This window comes from Arvicola amphibius, chromosome 7, assembly GCF_903992535.2.
Source record: "Arvicola amphibius chromosome 7, mArvAmp1.2, whole genome shotgun sequence".
In the NCBI taxonomy this organism is placed as follows: Eukaryota; Metazoa; Chordata; class Mammalia; order Rodentia; family Cricetidae; genus Arvicola; species Arvicola amphibius.
The window spans coordinates 19,528,786-19,542,197 of NC_052053.1; the positions used below are offsets into that span (position 1 = coordinate 19,528,786).

General features: G+C 41.5%; 1 protein-coding gene across 2 annotated transcripts in view; it reads left to right on the plus strand.

Annotated features, from left to right (window-relative positions):
- Positions 1-10,355, plus strand: part of Fign (fidgetin, microtubule severing factor) — a 118,221-nt gene extending 107,866 nt beyond the window's left edge. For both annotated transcript variants that reach the window (XM_038337526.1, XM_038337527.1), the window contains one exon: positions 8,073-10,355. In XM_038337526.1, coding sequence (XP_038193454.1) covers positions 8,073-10,327 — 2,255 coding nt within the window. In that variant the 3' untranslated portion in view covers positions 10,328-10,355. The remainder of the gene's footprint in view (positions 1-8,072) is intronic.
- The last annotated feature ends 3,057 nt before the right edge of the window (positions 10,356-13,412 follow it).

Sequence of the window (13,412 nt, forward strand, 5' to 3'; positions counted from 1 at the left end):
TTCCTCTTGTCTCCTCCTCCCGAGTTCCATATTAAAAATAATGACCAATTAGTTCCATACATAGTGAGTTTCATCCTCAGTTTTCAGTATCGGCATATAGTCTCTGTTTCATTTGGTCATATTCTTATGAGTAAACATTTTCTTTCTTTAGCTAGAATTTAATGTGTTCCAGGAAATCTGATTCAAATCATAAGTTATCTACAAGCTAAATTTAAGGACAAAATATATGCCATCCTAGTTCAAATTATTATGCCTGTAATGAACACAAGCGCTTAATAAACCCAAAATAATGACCTGTGAAACAAGCCCCGTCACCTCCTCGCGATCTGTCTCATTGGGGGTGTCTTAACCTCTTGAAAGTTGTGCTAAGGTTGATGTAGTTGACTATTAAATCTTGTATTGCCCTGTGATGTCAGTCTCCATAGCACGTTAAAAGGAGAATAATATTAAGAATGATGGAGGTGGACTTAGCGAAAATAGCGAGAAATAATATCTGAGAATCAAAGCAATGGGAAAACTGACTTTGAAATCACAGACGAGGTTCCTTACCACACCATTATCCATCACTCCACGCTGCTGTCCTAATGACACCATCAAGACAAACACCATCAATTCATTTTCCGGTGCTCTGATTAACAGGGCAAGAATACTTTCTTATTAAAAAGTAGTATTTGGAAATTTTTTTTTCCTTCCAAAAAGTCTACATTAAAAAAGAAAGAAAGAGAAAAAGGTTTTTAACTAAAAATCAATTGCTGCTTGTCAAGAAATCCACTTCATTGAAAACAAAATTCAAGCTTTTGAAGCTCTTAGAGGGGTATGAGCCACGCAGCCCGTAAGCTATGGGTTAGGTACTGGGAAAACGAGACTGAGGAACAGGGTATTGTGTCCAGAGAGGAAGCTGCTTACCTGATCTAGCATACCACTGCCAGACAGAGGTGAAGTGACCCATCTTTTCACTAGGTCTTAAATGAGTACTGTGGAGACCAGGTTGTTTGGTTGGTTTGTTTGTTGAATACTGTTAAGGCACCTGTGTGTTGAAATCCTGTGCTGGAGAAACTGAACTCAAGATTGCAAACTGCTTATTGCCCTCCCTGCCTGAAAGCTGTGTTTCTGCCAGAGGGTGAAGTAGCCAAATTAGATTTGATCTGAGGACCAATTAGTCAGAAATACCTTCAGTACCCTCTAAAAGGACTCTCTCATACAAATATGGTGGGATTGGGAAGTGTTTTTAGATGATTGCAGCTTGGAATTTTGAGGCTTGAAAGTGACTTGAAGAGAAAAATTATTTGACAGTATTAGTACATAGTATCTGAGACTGCAGATTAAAATCAGTCATTGCTTGTAAATCTTTTCGCCCCTTAAATTGAGACAAAAATAATATTAAAGATAAAGAAAACTACATGAAAGCCACTTTTTTAGGTTTTTTTTCACTTATTTATTTTTAAGAGAGAGTCTCACCACATAGCTCAGGATAGACATCCAGTCATTCTTTTGCTTTGGCTTTTCACCTACTTGAGTTACAGACCCATCCCTCTTCACCCAGCCAGCAATTTGAATTCTGAAACCTTTTTGATTATGGCGATCTTACACCTTGTTTTTCTGAGTATGAACTAATTTCTATACCTTTCTTGTAACAACATTCACACTAGAAATTTTCCTTTTCAGTGGCTGTCTTGAATTAGAAAGAAAGGAAGAAAAGGAAAAAAGAAAGAGTAGAATAGTTTTACTTTTCTTTTTTTTTTTTTTTTTTTTTTTTTTTTTTTTTTTTTTTTTTTTTGCCCTTGTATTTTGTGTTTAAATTACCTGTGGCGTTTTCAAAATAAAAGAGACAAGCAATGTTTGTGTGGTTCACACTTGGGAAATATTTTTACAAAACACATTCTTTCTGTAGGTCTTCTTGCAACCTAGTAAGGGGCTGGCCACTAGCCTCTCCATTTTACACCAAAGTCAAGATGAGCTTAAGGCACTTAGCCAAAGATGAGAATAAGGAGAGTTGGATAATGTTCTGAACTTCTTTCTTTAAAAAAAAAAAAATGAAATATAACTCTCTGTGTGTGTGTGTGTGTGCGCGCGCGCACACGCGCGCGTGCGTGCGCGCGCATGTGCACATACATGCATGCCACGGTGTATGTGGAAATTGAAGACAACTTTATGCAGTGAGCTCTTTCTTTCCACCTATACTTAGGAATCAGGGTTGAATTTAGGCCGTCATGTTTGTGCAAGCTCCTTTTTAGGCTGAGCCATTTTGCTGGCCCTAGAACTTCGTTGTTATACATAATAGTCTCCAAGCCTACAGAACACACAGAAAATGAACCCCCAAACTTGAAGGGGGCAATCTTGTTTGGACGAGGCCATTATAAAAATAAACAAGAGTCTAATCTTAAAGGATTTTAAGGAAATTATAGCATGAAATTAAGAGTAAACAAAGCAGAAATTCCCCTCATTTAACTTCCTCACAGAGCTCTGAGGCTTTTTATATAGAAAGTTCTCAATTTGTTTACTAAATAAGTTTGAGAATATCTGTATGAAATTCATACTGTAAATGACTGATTTTCGAGTGTGTCCATTGGAACTGAGTAGAGACAAAATTCACTGAGCTTTTCCTCCACCCTTTCCTAACTCGTAGATTGCCTTTTAAGTCCAGCAAACCTTAGGAAATGGAGTGGCAAGTTTTGCCGATCCAAGGGGTCATGCTGGTCTCCTTGCTGCTCCAGATGAGTAGACAAAGGGAAAGAGCTTCAGAATATGACCAAACATTTTACTAGCTCCTCCCTCCTTTGACGAAACGCAATGAGTAAATATTGCAGGGAGCCAGTGTCTGGAGCCAGAGGGGTTTGCAGCCCCTCCTTCTGAAAGTTCTTTTCTGCTAAAGTTGTATTTGGGGGCCAATGAATCTTGAAAGTTTTATGTACTTGTTCTGCCATTCCCAATGTAAGGGATGATGAATTTGCTGCATTAACAGACCGTGGAAACTCTAAACCCTTATAATTACTTTGCTCTATTTATCCCAACAACGATTGCTTTCTACAAAGAATCTTGATTAATATTATATTAAGATTCTTAAGTATTTTTTTAAAAAAAATAATGAAAAGGTCAGCGGTACAGTCACCCACAGAACATTATGGGCATGTCATCACATGAGCACTGCTGCACAGGTACCCAAGAGCAAGCCTGCTGCACTATAGTGTTTGCCTTGGGTCTTTACCCTTGTGAGACTGAAGAAAGCTACAGATGAAGCGGCCCTTAGCAGCAGGCAGAGGGGCCCCATGGGAACACAGCTGAAACATAAATCGCCAGACCTAGAACTGATAAATCTCACAAGTATTAAGGTGAGGTACTAAGTAAGTGGCTCCAGGTAATTCTAGAAATATATGCTAATGATAGATTCTAGGAGACCTACCTGTTTATCTGTAATTCTCTCCCCTTCCTATATATTATTTTCTTCACTTTTGCTATTGTTTTTCTTTAAACTTCGGAAACGGTGGCAGAACTTTAGTCATTTTGGTGGTTAAGCTTCAAAACTCACTAAAGACCAAAATGCAAACTGTAAGGCAGTGACTGCTTAGGGACCAGATTCTAAAATCGTCAATCATGAGAAGAGTGGCAAATGCCATCCACCTCCCTGCTCTGTTGTATTCAAGACAGAGAGATGCTCAGTTAGACGTTCACAGTTCATCCTGTGGCAAGAAAAGGAGAACAGAGCCTCAGAGACTGCACCATAGAATCCACCATCTATAGATAACCATCAAGTTAATTTTCTATAACTTTGTTAATTATTTTGAAACATAAATACATTTTGCTGTGAAATGTGCTAGCTATGGTAATAAATGTCTCATATTTCACAAAGTAAATGTTGACATTTTTTGAACAATTTTTCAATTATCTTTAAAGGCGGTAGGAGTTGTTTTCCTCTATTCTATGGAGGGGCTGGGGAAGAAGTTATGCGAGCCAAGGTAGCCCTCTGTAGCATAGGCTGTCCTCTAATTCATGCACTTCCCACCTCAGCCTCCCAATACTGAGTTTAGAAGCATGGACCAAGACGCCTGACTCTTTTCTGATTTTTGTTTTTCTTGTATTATGGATAATGATTCCAAACAAAAGTGGGAGTTACTGTTCTGGAAACAAGTTTCTAAAATGTAAGATAGGGTCATTACCAGAACGTGGTTTTATTTTTTTATGTTCAATGGAAAAAAAATCACGTCAAAGCTGCTTATAAAAACTCATCTGATTGCTTGAATACCAGGTTAGGTGGCAGGAGCCTTCTGCTCTCACAGGTGGCAATAATGCAGTAAACCAGGACAGGATACCTTTGTCCAAAAACATTGGGTGCCACATTGTCTTCCACTTTATCACCACCAATAAACAAGGATAACACCAGCAATGGATTTGGTGCCCCCTCCACGTAGTGCTAAGATTTCAGCCCTAGTGAATGGGCTCTTTATGCTCACAAGGCCCCACCAGGCTCCCGAACACTGACTTTGGTGGATCCTACCAATATCAGGATCCAGGTTATGTTTAAAGATTATCCTTTGCTCTCCTAGACAATCCTGTTTCCTCCAGGTGTTTAACTCAAGCTTTCCTGTCTCAGGTTTGCTAAGGTTATGGTTACTTAGTATACAACCATAGGTAAACTTTTCATTACCTCAATAAGCATATCCAATGGAGTGAGTATTACAATAAGTTACTTTGATGGATAAGATCTTCACTTAATTTCAGATGAAGTAGAAATGTTTGGAAATTCAATTAGTTTTGCTACATTTAAATCTGCACATAAATCCTCAGTTTAAGTGGGCAATCCATTTTGCTCAAACTGCATAGACTTATCTTTTACAGCAATGGTAATATATTAAAATCAGGTTTGCATTTTCATAAATTCATAAGAAAACTTTATTTTAACCAAGACAGGCATAGAGGTCCCACACCTTTTTTTTTCCTTTTCAATTATTCTCTATTTAAAGCTGTTTCACTTTTATTAAAGGTTATTAACTAACTGTAACAAATAGATATGAATTAACTGGAAGGAAGCTGAATCCTTTCATTTTGTGTTCTTGCATGCACATGTGTGTATGTGTACATGCATAGGTGGGTACTTGCTCACTTATGCGCTGTGCTAAGTTCCATTGCCTGTGACTTCTAAATTATTTTATGAGCTGCTTTTTCATGTTTCCTCTTTATCAATCTAATAAAATGCCCAGTCGTGGCACGTGTACTACCATTTTCACTACTCAGTGTTGTCAGGCATTTTTTTTTTTTTAAGGAAAAAAGATCCTAATGGAAATTACTTGAAAATAATCATGGGATGAATGATCTGTAGGCCTTTTAGTTCTACACTGCAGTCACATTTATAGTCTCTCCTTTTCGTAAAGCTTCAGATAAATCTCTTGATGCAAGAAGAATGCAGATACTGATGGCTTGCGATTGGTTCCTGGTGATTTGCCCTTAATCATTTCCAGTTGCGTTTAATGAAAGTATAGTTCCTGAGAAGCCGCTTCATTAAAACTGCATCTTTCCCTCCCTCTAAGTGTGGTTTCAGTCATTTTGTCCATTTTGTGGTGTATTTCTCTCCTCTAAGAAAGTAATGATCGAGAAGGCAGAAACAATTAGGAAAATCACTTTTGTTCTCCCTGGAACTCTGCTCACCCCTCCCTGTGTCTCTGAGTGGAAGGATAAAGGTGTGCTTCTTTGGGGTTCGCAATGCTGTTTTACTGATTGACTAAATTGTTTAAAGTATATCCAGCCCTCAGAGCATATATAATATTTGGAGAAAAGTAAAGGGTCTGTTGCATATACAAAAGAATATGATCTTTGGTATTTTTACTAAACACACACACACACACAGGGAGAGAGAGAGAAAGGGATAGAGAGAGAGGGGGAGGGAGAGCGAGGGAAGGAGGGAGAGGTTGATTAACTTGTGCAGCATTCAAACTTAATTTCATTGAGTTGGTGACTCGCAAATGAATATCTGCATGGATCCTTTTAAAAAATCCAAATGCAAATGAGTACAACTGCAGTAAACTATATTTGCAAATGAATCCTGTTGCTTTATTCATTTATTGTGTAATTACTGCAATCCTTCCCACCTTGTTTTCAGTATTTCTTAATCATTAAGTCGGAAGCATGACAGCAGTGCCAGCCCTGGCATGATTCTCTTTGACTAAAACCTTGTAAATTAACACAATTAGCACAGCATCCTCCTGCTAATTAACTTCCACTGTCTGGTGCAGTGGTTTTGCAAACAAGGAAGAGGGAGTCAGAAGGGAATCAACATGCCATTCTGTTACCAAACTGTGTGCTCTGTTCAGTTTAGCTCAGCGAGTCAACGCTGGCCATGTCAGAAGCCAGAGTCAGGCAGTGAAGAGCTGGAGTGCTTGGGGGAGGAGAACAGAGGGGAGAAGAGCTGTCAACACTGCTGGGGGAATTCAGAAGGGAACCGAGCGATGCCACAGATGCTTCATTTAGACCAGGTCTTCTTCTTATCAAGGATTCCTTGCCAGAGGGCACAAGATGGTTTGCAAAATTCACTTTGGGTAATACAAAAGAGATTAAGGAGGGTATCTTAAAACAGCTGTAGCAGGAAGGGAAGTGTTCCTTCCAAGTGAGCAGAGATTAGAGCTAAGATGAACAAGCACTGAAAAATAAGGAGAACGGAGTTCCCGTACTCCTTGGTACCTAAAGGCATGAAGCCCTCAAGGCTACATCTTAAATGAATGGTTCTCGGCACTGCTTGTGTAATGTGTGAACCAGGTAATTTCTAAGGCCTTTCAAAAGTTCTAAATTAAAATGACTGTCTGATTCTAATAGCTGAGTATTTTCTCTCAAGTCAGAAAATACTCTCTTCAGGATTACTATGGAGTCCCTGGCTTCAGTTAGCGATCTGCCAGATGATGGAATTACTCCTATGACCTCATTGCTGAGTCGTATTCTTTCCGTTTCTACCACACATGGCTCACTATAGAAATGTAAGGAGTTAGAGTCCAGTTCTCCACTCTGATCATCCCTCCTTGCCTGTTTCTCTCTCTCTCTCTCTCTCTCTCTCTCTCTCTCTCTCTCTCTCTCTCTCTCTCTCATCTCACACACACATATATATACATACACACATATATAGGTATTATATGTGTGTGTGTGTGTGTGTGTGTATTCTTCTCTCCCCACTTGGTACCTCGTAGTCTATAAGGGGAGGAGGATTACCAGAGGAGAAGGGAGAACAACACTAGAAGCCCGACAGACAAGTGATGCTTGTTTTTTTTTTTTCCAGACTCAACAACAGAACTGAGAGGCAGAAAGGAGCCAGTTGTAATTCATACCGAGTTGTAGGCTTTGTGCGATGAAAGCGGTGGAGCGCTGCCTGGGAGATTGCTTTGCTGCACTCCACGAAGCAGATTTGAAACTGCCGTGGACCACTTTAGATGAGAGTTGGATTATGAAATGACCTGCTATGTCTGTGTCATATTGTTCTGTGCAGGGAGCATTATACTGTGCTAACTAGGTGTTCAGTACCAAATAAGAGAGGGATCCCAGATGCAGCCTGTCAGCTGTGTCTCATTTTTATACTGTTAAAATAGAAAACAGAAACCAATGGGGAGAACCAAATAACTAGGTGGCATACATGCTAGCCGTATTGCATGCCAGATATTAAAATGTATGTGTGTGTTATTGCAAGCAACCATGATTGAATTCTAATTGGACAGTATTATGTGCGTACATATACATTGTATAAGTGTGTGTGGTTAACAAGTAACTTGATGGGATTGACAGCAATAAGGCTTGCATATATATATATATATATATATGTATATATATACATATATATATATTTGGTTTTCTACAGAGTTTTCTTTTACATTGGATTTAAATTTTTATATAGTTGATTTTTTTTTACCATACTTTGAAAAATTTGTATTATAGAGATCACAATAGATATTATAATCTGGGAGGATCCTTGCCCATGTCTGTATTATTAAGGGGACATAATGAATTAATAGCTAACAGTTGCAGTCAGGGAGGAAGCTTTAAGAGTTCTGATGAATGTCTGAGTGAATTTACTCTCTTCCCCCTTTCTCCCAAATACTTAGGCTTGAAGATGCAGTGGACGCCGGAGCATGCCCAGTGGCCAGAACAGCACTTTGACATCACCTCAACCACTCGGTCACCTGCCCACAAAGTTGAAGCCTACAGAGGTCATTTGCAGCGCACCTACCAGTACGCCTGGGCAAATGATGACATATCTGCTCTGACTGCATCCAACCTTCTGAAGAAATATGCAGAGAAGTATTCTGGCATTTTGGAAGGTCCCGTGGACCGACCTGTTCTCAGCAATTATTCAGACACACCATCAGGACTCATGAACGGTCGGAAAAACGAGAGCGAACCCTGGCAGCCTTCCTTGAATTCAGAAGCCGTTTATCCTATGAACTGTGTTCCAGACGTCATCACTGCTAGCAAAGCTGGTGTCAGTTCAGCCCTCCCTCCGGTAGATGTCTCTGCAAGTATAGGGAGCTCCCCTGGGGTGGCCAGTAACCTGACAGAACCAAGTTACTCAAGTAGTACCTGTGGAAGCCACACAGTACCCAGTCTTCATGCAGGGCTCCCATCTCAGGAATATGCTCCAGGATACAACGGATCGTATTTGCATTCTTCGTACAGTAGCCAGCCCACACCTGCACTTCCTTCGCCTCATCCATCGCCACTGCATAGCTCCGGGCTCCTGCAGCCACCGCCCCCTCCTCCTCCCCCACCAGCCCTGGTCCCAGGCTACAATGGGACTTCCAATCTCTCCAGCTACAGTTATCCCTCCGCTAGCTATCCTCCTCAGACTGCCGTGGGGTCTGGGTACAGCCCTGGTGGAGCACCCCCACCTCCTTCTGCATACCTGCCTTCAGGAATTCCTGCTCCCACTCCTCTGCCCCCAACTACCGTTCCTGGCTACACCTACCAGGGTCATGGTTTGACGCCCATCGCGCCCTCTACTCTGGCCAACAGCTCGGCAAGTTCTCTCAAAAGGAAAGCTTTCTATATGGCAGGGCAAGGAGACATGGACTCCAGTTACGGAAATTACAGCTATGGCCAACAGAGATCGACACAGAGTCCTATGTACCGAATGCCCGACAACAGCATTTCAAACGCGAATCGGGGGAATGGCTTTGACAGAAATGCTGAAACATCATCCTTAGCATTTAAGCCAACAAAGCAGCTGATGTCCTCTGAACAGCAAAGGAAATTCAGCAGTCAGTCCAGTAGGGCTCTGACCCCTCCTTCCTACAGTACTGCTAAAAATTCACTGGGATCAAGATCCAGTGAATCCTTTGGGAAGTACACGTCGCCAGTCATGAGTGAGCACGGGGAAGACCCTAGGCAGCTCCTGGCTCATCCAATGCAAGGTCCGGGACTCCGTGCAGCTACCTCATCGAACCACTCTGTGGACGAGCAACTGAAGAACACTGACACGCACCTCATTGACCTAGTCACCAACGAGATCATCACCCAAGGACCTCCCGTGGACTGGAGTGACATTGCTGGTCTTGACCTGGTGAAGGCTGTCATTAAGGAGGAGGTTTTGTGGCCAGTGTTGAGGTCCGATGCATTCAGCGGGCTGACGGCCTTGCCTAGGAGCGTCCTTCTCTTTGGACCTCGGGGAACTGGCAAAACACTCTTGGGCAGATGCATAGCTAGTCAGCTGGGGGCCACTTTTTTCAAAATTGCTGGTTCCGGACTAGTTGCGAAGTGGTTAGGCGAAGCGGAGAAAATTATTCATGCCTCTTTTCTTGTGGCTAGGTGTCGCCAGCCTTCGGTGATTTTTGTTAGTGACATTGACATGCTTCTCTCCTCTCAAGTGAGCGAGGAACACAGTCCAGTCAGTCGGATGAGAACCGAGTTTCTGATGCAGCTGGACACTGTACTAACTTCGGCTGAGGACCAAATCGTAGTAATTTGTGCCACCAGTAAACCCGAAGAAATAGATGAATCTCTTCGCAGGTACTTCATGAAAAGACTTTTAATCCCACTTCCTGACAGCACAGGGAGGCACCAGATAATAGTACAACTGCTCTCACAGCACAATTACTGTCTCAATGACAAGGAGTTTGCACTGCTCGTCCAGCGTACGGAAGGCTTTTCTGGACTCGATGTGGCTCATTTGTGTCAGGAAGCAGCAGTGGGCCCACTCCACGCTATTCCAGCCACAGACCTTTCGGCTATTATGCCCAGCCAGTTGAGGCCCGTTACGTATCAAGACTTTGAAAATGCTTTCTGCAAGATTCAGCCCAGCATAACTCAGAAAGAGCTTGATATGTATGTTGAATGGAACAAAATGTTTGGTTGCAGTCAGTGATTCAGTCTTTAAAAGTTAACAACAACAACAACAAAATGTAATGAATGTTGGCACACACACATAAAACCTGCTACATAGGGAATAGAGCCCCTTTCCAGTAGTGTTTCAATTGAAGAGGGTACTGGGGAACACGACGATTGTGCTGCATCTGTAGAGGCAGGGTAGCTTTGGAGGAAACATGCATCCTATGAGAGCCTCTGATTGGAAAGCCCCAGATGACAGAGAGCATATCCATGTGGATGCTCAGATCGGTTCCAGCGAGACAACACTCACCGAGACGCAAGGTGCAAGTGTGTTGATTTCAGAAGGACATGAACCTCGTGTGTTGATTCCATTCTGCTGTTCTCGAGATTTAGTTGCTGTCAAGTGCCTGGGGTGGTGCTTTATTGTTTCGTTTGCCTCACAATTACATTGGTGGCATGTGCTAATATAAAGAGCTTTAACTTCAAACATTATTGGACTAAAGAGATGAACGGTCGTGTTACAACAGAAAAACCAGATTTTTGCCATTTTAAGAGCAACAGTATTCCTCAATCCTGTCTGTTCTGCAGTGTTAAGCTAAGAACAGGTAACACAGGGTAACGGTAATCTGGACCTTAATTTCTGCAGTTCATTTCTTTTAATGTTCTTGTCTGCAAAAACTCAGGAAAGTGATTGTGATTTGTCCAGTACCTCAAAGGAATGTGTTAAAAGCACTATGTACTGCTGAGAGTAATAGGCTAGGCTTCGATGTTACTTTATATTAAAATGTATGTTTACCTCAACGATTGGAGAATAGCAAGGAAAATTACTTTGAATGTATCCGGAAAAATTACTGACGTGTGATACAACTGAATATTTACCATTGAAAGTAGAAACGAAAGGGTTTTTTTTTTTTTTTTAAGTTCTCTTACAAAATATGGGGAATTAACCAGAGCAGAACAATTTACTGAAGGGTTCTTAATACATTGCTCTCCTTGATGATTAGGTGAAAATGTTCATACTAGTTACACTGGTTAATTGAAGGCTTATGTATTCAGTTTGTGTTGGTGTTTAGAGCAGTTAGCCGCAGACCTATCTAGGACCTTGGAAGTGACAGAACCTAGAAACTGTAACTGCCTTTTCCAGCCATGGGAGAGGTGGTGGAGGTGGTGGAGGTTTTATTTTGGAAGCTCTCTCTCTCTCTCTCTTACACTGCTGGGAACGGCTGTCACCATTCTAGTCACTGAGAGTTTCTAGGCTTGCCGTGCTATGTCACAGAATGCAGAGGATAGAACCAAATCAAACACACAAATTAAGAAGAAGAAAAAAACAAACCACCAACTCTACGTCTCCACAGAGAACCTCTCCATGTCCTCCTCCCTCGTCCCTCATCTTGACTTCACTCTTCACAGTGCATGTTGGCTTCTCATCTTGAGCCCTCCCCCACCGGCTTTAGTTCTCCCACGTTCATTTCTACCTCGGTTTCTTTACGTTTCTTTGGGAAAGTCCAGTAAGAAGTTAGACATGGACATGTCGACCACAGTAGAGCTTGCCGAACGTGGGACTTTTCTGTTTGGTCATGTTGTTGTGTTGTGTTTCCTTCCATCTTTCTCTTTTCTTTTTGCCATAATCTAGTTTCCCAGAGCACTAGTCTTTCGCGCCTTACTTCACTGCTGAACACTACCGCATGGCATATGTGGCGTTTCTCTCTCTCGATCCCCACCTCTGCTCCTGCCTCCCACCAGGTCGTCCTTTGTCTCCTGTAATGTGTTGTGTGCAGGTTTTCATGGGAAGCTGGCTGATGTTCACCACTGCCTCTCACGGTCACAGCGCAGGACAGAGCTTTCCCCGGCACTCTCGGTGCCGAAGCAGAACAGCCAAGCGTTTTGAATGTATTTTCCTGGGTTTTGCCCCTCTTTTTTTTATTTTTTCTTTTTGTTCATTTTTTGTTTTGTTTTAAATAGAGATGCAGTAACTGTTGCAAAGCACTGGCATTTTGTGTATTCAATAAGTGATGTAATTTTAAGGTAATTTTAAATAAATTCAATGGCAGCCCCATGAAAGGCCTTTCTGTTATTTTTTCCCTTCAAAAAAAAGGGGTTTTTTTTTCTAGCTCATCTGTAAATTATTTCTCTGAAACATTAACACAGAGAAAGTAAATGAGGACCTCATGGTATTTCAAAATTTTATCATGTCTGATTAGTAATCCCCCTCTTTATTTTTCATGTTGCTAAAACTGAGCAAATGAACTAGAATTTAATCTACTCTGAACACTGTTCTTAAATATAAATATTCCATATCTTAAAAGCAGTGCCTTTCATTAAGGATACAAAAACATGATAATGAGTCTAAGATACTTCTGCTTTTTACAAATGAATAGATGTGATAGTTCTATTCTGGATCTCCCCTGAGCACTGCCCATGCTAAGGAGATTGTAACATCCACTGACTCGTGGGCCCACATTGATCTCAATCACAAGTTAGCTTTCCTGCACAGCACTGATCTCTCTTCTGTTTTTAAGAGTTCACATCTCATTCCCACCAATAGGCTGTGTTCACTAAAACACATCTGGCAAGCTGTGACAAACCCAGTCTTCCTTAGTCAAGTTTCAAGAATCCAATATCCACCCACGTTTTGTGGTGCGTGGTTTGCGAGACTTAATGCCAAATACATGTTTTGTTCTCACAGTGGTGATAATGAACAGAAGTCATACATGTTGGTTTTCAGCTTTAAGTGGCTTTCAATTTGTTTGAGATGTGAATGATCTGAGATTAGTTTGAGATATAAAGGGTCTGAGATACATATATTTAGCAGAAGCTGAAATTACATGTGATGTCCACTTAGCCGAGGCAGGGCTAGGATTATGTTAGCAAACTGGGAAAGTTGAAGACATGAAAGTCTCACCGTCTACTCTTGTTTTTAATTCCATGTGACGCTGTTGTAAACGCTTCCATGAACTATCCTAATCAGGACCCATTTTCTGGCCATTTAAGAGCTTGGGGTAGAACAAGTTGCATATCTTCAGAAGTAGACATGTACATTGAGTCCTAGGACAGCTGAGCAAATGGGCCTCCTACTCTGGGCCTCTCTCGAACTCTTTAGCACTTGGAGGATGCTCCTAATG